The 14,934-nt window shown below is 34.7% G+C and overlaps 1 protein-coding gene across 18 annotated transcripts in view; it reads right to left on the bottom strand.

Annotated features, from left to right (window-relative positions):
• Positions 1-197: 197 nt before the first annotated feature.
• Positions 198-14,934, bottom strand: part of LOC106174330 (NAD(+) hydrolase SARM1) — a 28,373-nt gene continuing 13,636 nt past the window's right edge. For 10 of the 18 annotated variants that reach the window (XM_087001966.1, XM_013555843.2, XM_013555853.2 and 7 more), the window contains 11 exons: positions 12,238-13,735; positions 10,101-10,277; positions 9,535-9,659; positions 7,511-7,752; positions 6,954-6,983; positions 6,601-6,618; positions 5,433-5,459; positions 3,567-3,699; positions 3,123-3,312; positions 2,797-2,918; positions 198-2,456 (listed from right to left, as the gene is read on the bottom strand). In XM_087001966.1, coding sequence (XP_086858092.1) covers positions 2,213-2,456; positions 2,797-2,918; positions 3,123-3,312; positions 3,567-3,699; positions 5,433-5,459; positions 6,601-6,618; positions 6,954-6,983; positions 7,511-7,752; positions 9,535-9,659; positions 10,101-10,277; positions 12,238-13,735 — 2,806 coding nt within the window. In that variant the 3' untranslated portion in view covers positions 198-2,212. Of the gene's footprint in view, positions 2,457-2,796; positions 2,919-3,122; positions 3,313-3,566; positions 3,700-5,432; positions 5,460-6,600; positions 6,619-6,953; positions 6,984-7,510; positions 7,753-9,534; positions 9,660-10,100; positions 10,278-12,237; positions 13,736-13,887; positions 14,166-14,934 lie in introns of those variants that run through there. The other 8 variants (XM_013555852.2, XM_087001960.1, XM_087001958.1 and 5 more) reach the window with 8 other exon arrangements.

Below are 14,934 nucleotides of genomic sequence, written 5' to 3'. Positions count from 1 at the left end.
TCATACTGATAAAAACCGGCTAGGTTCAGAGTTTCATCTTTCAGGAGTTGAAAAGATTCTCCTTATAATTTGGAAATTAATTTTGTAATAACCTTTATGGCACAAATAGAATAGACCATTTGAAATCTTAATTTGTAAAAACTTCACATGGATTTAATAAAGTATTAATAACTGATATAAGCCACAATGGCAATGAATGCATTCAACATTAACATTTTATTGCACATGTGACAAGTTTACATAAGTGATAAGTGCAGTACAATGTTTCTACAGAAAACAGTCCATTTATTCTAAATTACAGCACTGGAAGCTTGCAAAAGTCTAATTCTTTGTCACTGCAATAAATTGACGGCAGATAATATGGTCATTCACTGATGAGATGGCCTTGTATACTGCAGAGTATTGTATTTCATTAAGTATTATATTATATTGTTACTTAAAATTAGAGGACACTGCTAATTATATCCGAGTTCAAAAAAAACTCTAGTTTATAAACCACAAATGCAGCACTTTCTTATGCTTGAGTGAAAAATCAAACACTTTCTTAAATTTGCAACATATAATCGATGTACTTGGATTGCTCTTTACAGAGAGGTGATACAGTATTTACATAATAAATAAAGTGAAACATTTCGTTTGATGAAACTCACCAGGAAGATTGTTAGCATCACTATAAAAGCACCAGAATGCCTGTCACTAACAATAAATGTACAAAATGTGACGTAGACCTCTCTACAAAGAAAATCGTAAATAATAAAGCAGTTAACAATCCCTGTCATATTTTCATCTAACTTGAGCCGCAATTTTGATGTGTAGAAATGTATGCAAGCCAAAGTAATCTATTTTATCAAATAAATTCATAAAAAGTTGCATTACTTATTTGTTATAATATAATACACAGATGCCATTTGAGAGTTCATGAAAATAACTACTGAATAAAACAAGTTTCACATTTTCATTCTTCTTCCCTAGATCCTATTTAGTCCTCTCAGAATTTTTCTAGGCATTTTAATGCATGGAAGTTATTTAAATTGAGATGGATCAGCTGGGAGCCATTTATAAGTATTCAAAACAGACTTAAACAGTCCAAACTGTAGGATCATGTGACTCTGTGACCAAGGTTTACACACTGTTTTCAAAGAACAACACACTTGAAACGCACACAAAATAACTGAGATTGTCCTTTTTCTGCATGAGGCAATGTATATCCTTTCAGGGTAAACTACATATATATGCGTTAACTTTGAGGAATAGGAACATTACTTGTTGTCACTTTCAGACAAACTATTTATATATGTCATTAGTTTTCAGGTTATGTCTTGTACATTCCTACACTTCATGCAAAAAATCACTATTATAAATTGAACACTTACGATATTAAGTCAACATAAAATTATATACAGACTGTTCATATTATATGACAAAAATTTCAGTCTAAACAACAGCTGCATAACTCTTAACATAAGTTATGTAAAATGCTACTTTATAAAGTCTTAAAATAATCCTCTTTACTATCCCCATGCTTCACAGTTACCAAGATAAGTTGATTTGTTACCAAATGGCATATGGGGATTTTCACACCTCACAAACATACAAATAATTTTTCCTAATTTGTACATAGGCAGATGCTGAATATTTTGGCATGCTGTAGCTAAGAATGTTAAAAACTTTACATAAGCATGACTACCATTATGCTTCTACTTATGACTTCCTAGTTAAATCTCTCCATTAAAATGTATGAAGAAAAGTCAACTAAACAGGAAGCTCTGTTTCAATCCGACCTTGCAGTGCAGGGTAAATTTGATGTCTCTAAATTGTTGAAATTTTCATTCATTTTTCTATGAAAATGTTTTTTTTTCTTTTCTCACAAAACATGCAGGATGTTTGCATGTCCAAGGACCAGCTTGGTACATGCATCTATCATCATCTACAAATATTCAGCACACAACTTGTATTGCTTTCGTCCACTAGCAAACGCTCTACGCTTACCAGAAATCACCCATCATCACTGTCTGTATAAACTAACTTATAGTCACATAAAAATAAACATCCGAAACATGTGGAAATCAAAATTTAATGTTGGCAGTTAAATTTGAATGTGTTATACTATTGAGTTATACTAAAATACCTAAACTACCAAAAAACCAACATTAAATAAAAGCATCCATTACATAACAGTGTGCCTTATGCTCAACAACATTTCTCCCGCTATTCAGGAATGATGATCATGAGGTTTGGGAGGTACTTCCGTTGCTGGGCTAGCACCCTCTATTCCTGAATCGCCACCATTGTTGCGACAAAGAGCAGGTCCATAGCCATGCAGTTCACTTGCTGGGCTCAACATCTCTATACTGTTGCCTTTGGACAGACAGCCCTGATACCTGTCCTCTGCACCCTCCCCACGGATGAACCTCTCTAGTTTATCCACACAGGCATCTTGATAATCATGGATCCACCTTGAAAAAATGTGGGTATCAACTTAATTACAGGATATGATTTCTTCCCATCCCAGCTATAAACATTACTTCAAAAACAAATTTCCTGATGTAGGATGACTGAAAAAAATAAGCATTCTAAGAATTCTATCAAGTCGTATTTCTTAATGAAATCCTTTGTCTTATACTTATTCATTTTTTAATGATTATCATGATTATTAAGCTTGTATTGTGCTAAAATAATACTTAAGCCTTAATTTCAATATATTGAGATATTTGTACAGAGCAAAGGTTGCCAAGAGTATGTCAGACTACAGAAAAAGTAAACCAGGATTACAAGTCTTCTGTGGCAACGAACTACCTTATTCCATTGAAAAAGCTGACAGCCCTCATATCCTCTGGCATAGTCTCTGAGGCTGGCCAGTGAAAATTGTCCATCACAGGGATAATGTTGCATGCACTCTCTAAGGCTGCCACTATCTCCTGAAAAAAACAACACACAAGCACATTTCAACATAGACTAATATCTAGGTGTAATCATTGTTGCCCAGCTAAACTTACCCCATAAACTAAAATTAAAATCAAATCTCTAATTATTTCCACAGTGAAAACAGTTTTTCATATCCATATTAAGATAAGCAGGTACTCCCCCTTCACTCACTTCACCAAGCCGTAGTCAGTGCCTACCTTATGTACCCAGTCCCTCTGGTCATCATCCCCAAGACACCTGTCCAGTGACCCTGGGGTCAGCACCAAGACAAAGTTCTTTGCATTTTTGACACTGGTCAATAAGTTCATATCAAACTTCCCTGCTCGCAGTCTCTCAATGTCCAGAAACACTGTCAACCCACGTAACTGTAAGTGCACTTTCAGTAAGCTAAAAGTAAGGCAATTACAGCTGATAAGTAACTATCATTTTGTAAATAAATGCATAAACACTTCCTTGACAAATGCAGAGTGGGGAAATTATTCTGAAAAGAAATCTGCTCTAAATCTGATGGTAAAAAATGTGGTTTTGTTCAAGCAAGAATGTACTTATCAAAATTTACCTACTAAATCAATCAGTTTCTACAGGAGACAACATAGTATATCTTATTAAGGAAAGCTACAGCATCACCTTGCCAGACATACCTTGCTAACTGGGATCCATTTGACCTTCTATAGCTAATGAAAACATCAATGGGTCTCTCTGCCAGTGGGTTCTTCTCCAGTCCATCAGTATAGCATGATGCCACTGGACTCATGAAATTCCCACTACGAACCCCTGAAAAAAATGTTCAAATAGATTTACACTTTCTACATACAAATATTTACAGGGAATAGTTTCAAGAGACTGTTTCCAGGTCTGTTGTATTTTTTGGTATTTAAATAATCAGAACTGAAGCATTTAAGACCTGCTATATGCTTTTTTAAGTTTTGAAAATATCATGTTTCTCATTGTTAGTGAAAATCAAAGTAATGCATGCATTTAACTGACTAATACAATTCAAGAAAAGTGTAGCTCTAAAAACACTTTAACTGTATTTTTGGGTTTCCATGTAAATATACTTAGTCTGATGAATGATGACTATTGGAAATCTACTGGTGGCTGTAAGTGCTAGAAAACTACTGATGATTGTAGAAAAAAATTCATATGAGTTTCTTTCCCTTCAATCCAATAATCACATTATAAATTCACAGCCATAACCTCTAATTACATTTGGAGTAAAGTATGCTAATTACTGCCTAGGAAAAATTTCAAACAGATTATTTATAATTAATATGTACAGTATGGATACTGGATCTAGGGGAATATACATATGGTCTACCTGTTTGTGGTACAATAAATTGCAAATTATTAATAGAATTATAAAATCACATACTTCAGTCCAGTGAGTATTTGGCCTATTTTCTTAGCATGCAATATCTTTTACATTTTATTTATACAGGATATATGGAGGTGAAGAACACACACACACACACATTTGACATTTAGAAGACACTGAAATAATGAACTCAAATTCCAAATGAAGATATCTAGAAATGAAGTTAATCTTGACAATCAAACTCAGTGTGGTAAAAGCAGTGCACCACACGGCACATTAGTCCAGTCTGGGACACAGTGGATATTCAAAAGGTCTACACTCAATACATTAGCTAGCAGGAGTTGAACACAATAACATGAGAATTAAGGATACTGTAAGCATTTGGCAAAAACTCCTTATTAACTGTCTTAAATACATTCTTTTGGATAAAAGATAAATTTTCAGTGTTCAATGACTAAATTAATTAACATTTACACACAAGTCATCTTACGGGTGACGTCATAATGGCCATTTTGGGGGTAAAGATGAAAAAACTGGTTTCTAAAATTTCTCCTTTACCTGAACACCCATGAACAGTTTCAACATCAATTTAATGACATCATTTAGTACTCCAGAACCCTGCCAGTGATTTTTCTCAAAAGCCTTAGTTCTAATTTTATCATTGACAAAGAAAAATAAAACCTTTGTTTATTAGAAATCTGTAATTAGGGGCTCATAACTCTATAACAAAAATATTTAAACAGAACAACAGCACAGGATTGAAGTCCTTACGCTTGTGGTCAACTGTGCCAATTTTCATGTTAAATCTTGTTCAGAGATGAAGTTTCGCCCCATTCCAATTGATATCTCGCTTCAAAACAGAAAAGTGTTAATCTGACAATAAAAGCTTATATAAAGCAATGAGAAAAAAAGACACCCACATTTTATATATATTTCAAGGGTTTTTTTATATTTTTAAATCTACACAAATAGATGCTTTATTGAATTATTACACACAGGAAGAAACTCATTTTTGGTTTCTGGATCATAATAAATCCTTACAGTATCCTTAATATGCTGGGCAGCACGGCAGAAATAAAAAACTAGAAATAAAAAACTAAGATGGGTACAAACAAGGACACTGCATTCACACGGTTCATTTTCATTAAGATATCAAGATGCAACACCAAGAAAATTCCCAGTGAATGTGTACCTTTTCCTGGTGTTCCTGGCGACATGACTGTAAAAAGCAAATCAAAACGGTGCACTGATCAGTAAACACAGCCAGGAAACATATTGATACATGTAATCTTGAGTGACAAAGCAGTAAAAAATCAATAAAAGTTGGTTTCAACCAAAGCTCTTGCTGATGTCCAAAGGCATTTATAATTCAGTACTTGTCACTTAATATGCCCATTAAGCATAAATTCAAGGAAACACATCAATATCACAATCCATTCCAAAAAGCTTAAGCTCTGTTAATTTTTTATTGATGTCAAGTTAATTTTTTGAATTAAAAAATGCTGCCTATTGATCTTTTTAAAATATTCAATTGAATATCAAAAGGAGGGGTTGGTGCCGTAAGGATGTCTGTTTCTTAAGGTGATTCACTCAACTCAGAAATCCATATACTAAACAGGAATCCCTGCCATAAAATGGTTTAAAATGTTATTTGTTCCTAGTACTTGCTCAAATAAACAAACATGCAAACAGAGAAACAGAAGAAATACACATGGCATCAGCGCAAATGGATTTTCAAAGGATCACAATGAGTGCAGAGTATGACAGAAGATCAATATGTAGCTGTGGTTGCATCCATCATCTCTTACTAGAACTATACCTGAACTAAAGTAAAAGTACTAGGGTAAGGGGACCAAAATGTCTTTGAAACAGGTAGTGCTATACTAAGTGACGGAAGTAGATATATCTACTTCTTTGATCAAGTGAATGTGCATATAGACTTTATTTTTAAGAAAAAAATCTGTGTAGTTACTAGATGCACTTTCCTTGTACATCTAGATCAGTAAATGATGTAAAAATGATCCACAAATTAAGTTTGGAAAAGTACATCCAGGTACCATTTATGTTTTTTGGCATAGGTCTTAAGAGAGGGGGCAGTTGCACTTAAATCTGCTCGTGCCAAGCAAGATGAGCCAACTACTACAGATGAGATACTAACATCTCGAGTTTCAGAACATTCCTTTCAGTCTTGACTTTACACGCCATTAAAATTTATTTGTAATAAAATTAGGATTGTTGAAATTCTTGTACAGTTGCCGTCTACAAGACATGTTTATTGGTTCTGAAACTTCTGATGTTGAAATAAGAATAATCTAGCAAGCAACATTTTTACATTCACATTCAGAGGAATAAAATTTTACCAGATGATGCAATACTTGCTGCATAGTGTTAAAAAATCAAAAGCAGAATAAATTATGTGAGTTAGATGGGTTAGAGTAATAAAAAATCAATAATAATCAAGTTAAGACAGAAACGCTTGCTTACTGCACAGATTGCCTGAGAGTGCCTCTTGTTTAAATCTAGGAAAAGTGTGTTATTTATTCTCTATAGATATCCCCCTCTGGGAGATTTAAGTGCCATGTGAATCAACTGGTAAGGTACAAGCTGAGGCAATCTTTTGAAGTAAATCCTGAATGTTAAATTTGAGAATTGTGGTTTATAATAAAATATCTATAATATTTCTTGAAATAATCTAAATATCAAAATATCTTACCAGCTGAGCCTGAGTGTGAAAATCTTCTATCTAAAATGCAAATTTTCATAAAAGTTCTTTGATTATTCATTTATGTGAAATTTGTAATAAAAAAATGAGAAACAGAATTTGCTTCAACACAGGTACAGGTTAATCACATATTTGAACTGCAAAACTGAACTTGTTAGATCTCATCAAGGTAAATGTCTACTAAAAGGCACCAGTCTTGAGACTGATAGGCAGCTCATGCCAATGCATCAAACAAGAAAATGAGTGCCAAGACTTAAACTTTGTAAGCATTATCAGACATCGCACAATTATTTCAGGATTTACCAAGCAAGCCCACAAATCCAACAGGATAATTGCCAGACAATGCCAACAACATGCTGATCAGTACACAAAGCTGGTCTTAAAAACCAAGACTTCAACAAAACTGCACAAACTCATCAATGAAGCAACAAAATTCCACAGATGAGTTACATTTTTGGATCTGGCAAACAATACTGGCAAAAATCCCAGTTCAAACTGAAGCAAATAAGGCATAAATTTGAAATAAGTACGAAAGGGATCACACTTACAGCTACCTTTGACCGCTTGTAGTATCTTCATGCGGTCAATGCCATTTTCAATGTTGCAATCCGTGCGTAGCTGCTCCTCTGTTATTGCTGGCAACAGATTTTTGTCCACACCTGAGCGGATGATCTGGTACGTATATTTTGTAAGTTCTGGATTCAGTTTCAGGATCCATTCATTAAGCTTGGTAGGGTCACAGCAACTGTAATCTGATGTTCTCTTCAGATAGACTAACTCTCTCATAAATCTAGAATAAGCAATGAAAATAAATTCAACAAAGTCATTAAAATGTTGCACTACATTATCATGGACTGTATGGGAGTGAAAAAGGCTGCTGGAACTAGTAATTTTGATGAATGTTAAGCTTAACATATGTCTGTGCATTTTACATTAACATGTTATTAGAAAAATTGATTCAAAATGATTCAAAAACCCCACTCCCTTTTCTCTTACTTTCTAGAGAATAACAAACTTAAGGATGTATCAGATAACAGATCAATTTATGAAGCCAGCCATGAACTTATTGTTTCTTAAACCTGTTAGTGCTAGCTACCCTTTCTCATATTTGTGTAACTCATGGGAAAATAAATATATCCTCCAGACATGCAGATGGCATATAGAAAAGACAACTTGTTGCCTCTACATACTTTCCAAGTAACAAACCTATTCACCTGTATAACTCAGAGAACAGCTGTAGGTAGGATCTTACAGACAGGGAAATGGGAAACAGATGCTTCCTATTTTCTCTAGCAAACTTACCTGTACACACTGATCAGTATGTGAGCAGAGTTACATGTGAATAAATAGTTTTCACTGGTAATGCACATAGACAGAACCCATAAAATGGGAGAGTATCTTATCTCACCCCCTTCTCTTCTGTTATAATCTTTTTTAATATATTTCAACATACCTGATTTTTAAATAATTTGTGGCTCCATTATATAATAGACTTACAATTACGTTTTGCAAATACACAAAACCATTCTTCCCCAAATTATCTGAATAAAAACCACACACACACTTTTTGTAAAAAAAGCATAGCAGCACAATAAATCCCCACAGAGCAACGTCAATAGTGCTAATTTATTTTAACTCCAATGTGTTGAGTGTTGCAGCACTAACTGATGATTTATGAGGACAGAACAACCTAACTGTAAGGAACTAACCCAAGATGGCTGCTTATCTTTACCCTTGGACCATAAGGACTTTCTAGAATAAATGATATGTCTAAAATCTTGTACATTGAGTCACCCTTTTTTACTCATCTTACCTACACTTGTAAAAAATTAATGCAATAATTATAAGTCTCACTTATTAAGTTATTTTAGACACAGGATATTTCCTATTATTTCTATGTAAAAAGACAAACTTTAAATTTTCATGAATAACCTTCTTAAATTTGTCACTTTACAAATGGATAAAAAATCATCTGGCCAGTGAGAGCAAACTTATCTATGAATAGCAGCAGATACTTGGGATAGTGGAAAAATAAATGCTTGTAGTACGGATAGAGCATTTTCCAAGTAAATGAAAATTTCTTGGCATCCTTGAATTAATGAACTCAACATGCTGCATGTGTTTCCCATTTCACTACTGCTCACCTGGGTGATGATTCAAACTGCCATGTTGCTTTGGTAGAAAAAAAAAAAACATAATCATGTGTCTGTTTAGTGATGCATCATCACTATAAAATGTGTTTGTTTACCTATGTGTTCTTGCGTAACAACCAAAGTGTATTAACCAAGGACATGTCTGTCTGTAAACCAAATCTGTGCCTACACAACCATTGTTCTATTTTTCCCCGTTTCTTTCAAATTTCTTTATGCTAAATCAAGCTCATCAAAATCAACAGTATACTTGATACCTGCACACACAATGGCACATTGTATACCAATTGCAGGTTATGTGGGAACATATCTTACCTTGGGCCATCATATTCCATCAATCAGCTTCACCTGTTACAAAGCTATTTCCCTAAGACACTTACAGAAAGTGATCGGTTATAAAAGATAACCACTCAGTACTGCACCTTTTCCTTGTGATCCCATTCTGCATCCCCAGGTCATCTCGTAGGTTTTGCTCAGAGAGCAACAGCAGAAGATCACCATCAACATGGAACTGCACAAATGTTTTTGCATATTCCCCAAATCCAATCTGAAATTCAACAAATCACACATGCAAATGTAAAATTCTATCATGTTGCCACCACTGAATGACTTTTATTTATCACTGTTATCACCAGGAGCATTGATAATGATAATTAGAAACAATTTATGCAAATAGTAAATTTAATCAAGAAAAATCAGCAACCCTAAATAAGTAGTTTTGTGTTTGTTTGCAGGGATGAGACTGCCATTCAGTGAAAATATCTGAAAATACAGCATGAGGTCTAGGGGCCCCTCTGTATCATTCTCAAAAATGTTCTTTTTTTGGTCTCCCAGAAGTCAGGAATCTGCAGATAGTCAGAAAAATCTCATAACTATATAAGGGGGGAAATCACTATGTTAATCAAATATCAAATATGCCATATCATCAAAGATGAAAATACTGAAATTGTGAATGAGTTTTTTTCTAAATTTTGCTCCAGTCCTGTACCTCTGTCACCCAGTGCCTGACGTCCTCCACACTCCACAGGGGCACCTGCTGCGTCAAGCTGTGTGGGACCTCCTCTCCTACTATACGCAAAGCCTCAGCTGCAAGTTTGGACGCAAGTTTGTTGGGGCTACCAGCAACTTTTTTCAGTGGTTCTATAGCGGCTATTTCTTTAAAAATCTTTTTTGAAAAAAAAAAAAAAAAAAAAAATTTCTCATAACAAGCTCAAGCTATATAACTGATATTATTATGGATATCAACTACCATGTACACGATAAATTTGTTGAATTATCAAACAATATTTAGAAGATAAACAGAAGTATAAAAAATTAAACAGAATCTTAATTTAGTATTTAATTCAATATTTACATATATAAATAAACAAAATGGATGTTCTTAAGACAAGAATGAAGTACCGTAACTGATGGCCAGGCACAAAATTACACCTACGCATCACACTGCAATACCACAAGATCTTCCATTAGGATCATCCCTCCATCAAATGCTGACAGAAATCAATGAAGATGAAGGTTTACTTCCTTGTGTCAGTGGCTTGGTGTTGTCTATCAACTTCACCTTTAACATTCTTTAGGGCTTACTGGGATTATTAGTCTACATTTCCATTTTTGTTGAATGAAACATATTGTGAATGCAGGCCAAAGAATTTTTTGTAACTCACTGATATGACACAAGGGTCATTTTTTTTTTTTTTAGCTTATCTTGGACTTCACAATTTCACACAAATCAGATATTTGAAAAAGACTGACTGATCATTTCACTAAGACTATTTTATATATATAATAACTGACTATATATATATATATATATATATATATATATTTGTTCTCCATTTGTGGACAAAGAAAAACATTCAATGTTTGAATATTTGATTATTTGTGCAAAGAAAAATAATGCTATCACCTTATCATAAAATTTTTCAAACAAAGCATATGTAAAAATAATTTTGGAAACAAATGAAAGTTAAAATGAGAGCAAAATTAAGTCTTTAAGGAGCTTCTGAGGCAGAAGAAATATCAATGACATGTCAACAAGATGTTATCTTTAAAGAATTATGACCTGTACTGCTGAATAAAAATATGATCAACAGAAAAAGAGTTTTTTTCATCTGTGTTCCTCTAAGAACACGAACTATGAAAAGCTGACCTTCATTCCTGTGCCACAATTCAGTGAATCAGTGAATTTGCTCTATCACATTTCTTTGCTTTGTAGACAGAAAGGTCAATGTTTATGGTGGTTAATCAATTTACTCAATATGAGGACACATTTAGCGATGAAGTGACCCAAATCAAGAACCTGAAAACTGTTCATAAAGTGCAAGCATTATAGGTAAATGACCAGCTGCTGTTATTGTAGGTATATCAAGCAAAAATCTATTCTCTTTTATTAAATATCTCAGATTTTTTCCTATAAATTGGGTGAGTTAGTGTGGGCGTGCAGTCTGCAAAAGTACTTCAACATCCTGATTTCTATTCATCTGACTGAAATATTATCAATGTTTTGTAGATCAGTAATAACTGAATCAAATGTAACCATGCAAATTCTTCAAAAACAAGAAAAAAATGCCCCCGACAATGCCATAGCAAGTCAATGCTGAAAAGAAATTCACTTTATCCTGTATATTAGGAGAAATTCCAAAAATTGGTGGGATTCTTGAATTGTGATGAACACATGTCTAAATGACAATGAGTCACTTGTTCGAGCATTTGATACAAGAGTTAACCATTCCAAATGGATTGAGTGTAGTCATAGTAATAGTTGCTAACATTAAAAATTTTACATAAGTCATATAAAGAAGAATATTTACGAAATAATACATAAAAGAAAAAACTCTTTGAATCCATAAAAACATCATACATTATTTTGGGATGGAGTAGAAATTATTTGGAAATCATGTTTACATTGTGCAAGTAGGAGATTTGACCTTTGTTAATCACCAGGTCTTTGGGGAAGGGGGCATGATTATTACTCACCAATTTGGAAAACACTTTAAAAGTAATACTTCAGTGTGATGAGTAGGTGACTTGTCCTGGCCTGTTCACTACCATTTTTTTTCTTATACTTTAATTCATTGTTTTATTATTTTTTAATTTTTTTAGAGGGAGGAAACCATATTACTTACCCCTTTTTTATTTTGCTCTGATTTTATGTTCGCTTCCATTGCAAAATGGAATGCAGCTAGGGCCTGCGCCTCTTTGCGCTTGCTGTTTAAAACAGGAATGAGGCGCTTCAGCCATTCTTGGTCTCGGCCTTGTATATGTGACCTGTCACTATACGCAAATTCTGCAGGGCTGTGTGTGGTAAGGAAAGGACTCACTAGTTCTAATGTTCCTGAATTCAGTACATCAGCTTCAATTTCTTTGTTAGCGCTTAACACACCTATTGCTAAGCAAGCATAATAGCGAATACTGTCATCTTCATTGAATGCTAAGGGGAATAGCCATTCAGGGGCATTGTTCTTTATCATTTCTTCTTGATTTTCAGCTCCTCCATAAATGGCTAAATTTGCCAGCGCTACTGCACAGTGTCTCAGCGTGACCTGATCTGCAGCTCGGCAAGAATACAGAATCACATTCAGCCCACCCAGATGGATCACCTTCCCACACGTTCCTTCTGAATGCTTGAATAAGTTCTCGATAATCCCTGTACTTGCACGAGACAAGTTTGCATCATCCTTATTTTTCCTGGACATGGTAAGCACCACCTCCAACCCATGATTGACAAGATAGTCGCGATTGGTAGTTGTCAAGGTTTGTTCAAGAACTTTGGCGGACTCCAACTGTACTTCATAATTTGCCGAACTGCAGTTCTTTATTATGATATCAAGGCCTCCTTCTACTCGCAGGAAATCACAAAGTCCATACGCCAAGTCACGGCCATAATGGGCAGTGCCCCATGCTTCAACAATGATTCCCAAGATTTCTCGCAGAGCCCCGCACTGCACTGCAGGGTTTTCATCCTGAAGCTTCTTTATATCTTGTTTCATAATAGTCTTACAAGCCGCCAAGTCTGTCTGTAGAGTTCTCTTAGTTTTGGGTAAAAATTCTTGAATGGCAGAAATAGGTTGTGGGGGCTGCGGTTGTGGTGGTGTCTTTGGCAGGGCTGGCCCAGAACTTATCGTTTCAATTGTATACACTGGTGGAGACATAACCTGGCGCTGAGTACTTGATGAAGATGACGAAGATGTCGATATGGTTGAAGATCCCGTCGCTGTTCTTTTATATTCTACAGAATATCTTCGTTGCTGTGGTTGGGCTTGTGCTTTGTCATTTGACAATTCCTCCTTTTGATGAATTGTCTGCAGAGAAATTTTCAACCGTCCTGGCTTTGAATCTTCCATCTCTACAGCTTTAGACAGATCCCAGTATACTTGTGAATGCTCTGACACACTTCCTTCTTTCTCAAATGACGAAGACTTCACAATGCGCTCTTTTCCTTTGCTCTCTTTAGCCAATTCTGATGTTGACTGAGTTCGCTCAAAGTTCTTTTTGGCCTGCCTGGTGCTTAAACCACTGTCTTTCTCTGTGAGTTTAGTCTCTGATGCAATGCGTGGAAAGGAGTTCTGCTCAGCCGTCTTACTGCCCTTGTTTTGAGCCATGTTGCAATAGCCAACGTGAAACCTGAAAGGAAAGATATTACACCATGTTTAACTGGCAGCTTTTAGGTTATACATATCTTCACATTGTATAAAAAAGAGGCCATTCATAACAAAGCCCCTCTTCATGCAATTAAAAATTTTTCCAACAGTATCATAAAAAAACAGTTCGCTCACTTGCTTACAAACATGATCTTCTTCAATAGGTTCTCACGTTGGCATAATAAAGCTCTGGAGACAAAAAAATATTTGTAACTTTATGCTGCTGAACTTCACCACCATTTGGTATGTGCTGTGTCCTGGGACTATGTGCTGCTGAAATCTAATGGAAACTGCAGGATTTTCAAGCATGCATGTCTCATGTGACTTTCAACTCAATAGTAGTTAAGTCACTCTCAAGATTATGTGAATAAAATATGCTTTGCTTCTCTTCTCAACAATCAATATGTTTTACAGCATGTGCAAGTATTTTTTTGAGTGAGATTGGAATGAAAAACACAGAAAACTATCATAATGCATTTTCTTTGCTGTCTAAAGTCAACTATCCATGCATGTTTGTATGCAAATTGATTACCTTAAAATATTAGAAAATAAACAAAATCTTCTAATCTTAACAATTGTTTTTAAACCAAAAGGTTATGATATCATTTTGCATGTATCACAGATAAAATATACTGACAACAACTATAAAATATACAAATACTATACTACCCTTAAATGTTAAACCCACACAAGGTAAATAAAAAAAAAGTACGCGTGATTGTACGTGGTATTTCCTAACTTTTAAATACAGAAATTTTGTAGGAAAAAAATAAATAAAAGAAATTCCAACACATTTTCACACAATACACAGTTTACAAAGGCAGGAAATCATTGCCATTTAAGTGTAAACACAACAATGAAAAGAGAACTGTTAAACTAAACAAAATGCAAGACCAAACTGCCAGTGTTACTCTGTGGCATGTACAAATCTCTAACCTAGTACTTATACCAGCATCAGACAGGTTCAGTTTAGGTCAGTGCAGCATGTTTATGTTATGTTAACAAATGAAACCACAATGTTCATTTTTAGCAAGTCCTGACCATTAAAGAAAGTATTGTGAAGTGCTGAAAATTGGCCGCAGTACTGAGCTCATCAGCTTGAAGCAAAGGAAAAAATAGATCTAAATCTTCTTTACATCTGTTTACCCCGAAAATAATTTTCTCATCATCATCTGGACTTTA

The sequence above is a fragment of the Lingula anatina genome, chromosome 1 (genome assembly GCF_051362555.1).
Source record: "Lingula anatina isolate TDL-2025a chromosome 1, LinAna3.0, whole genome shotgun sequence".
In the NCBI taxonomy this organism is placed as follows: Eukaryota; Metazoa; Brachiopoda; class Lingulata; order Lingulida; family Lingulidae; genus Lingula; species Lingula anatina.
Note: the sequence above shows the minus strand (reverse complement) of the source record. Positions and strands in the feature narration are given on the sequence as shown.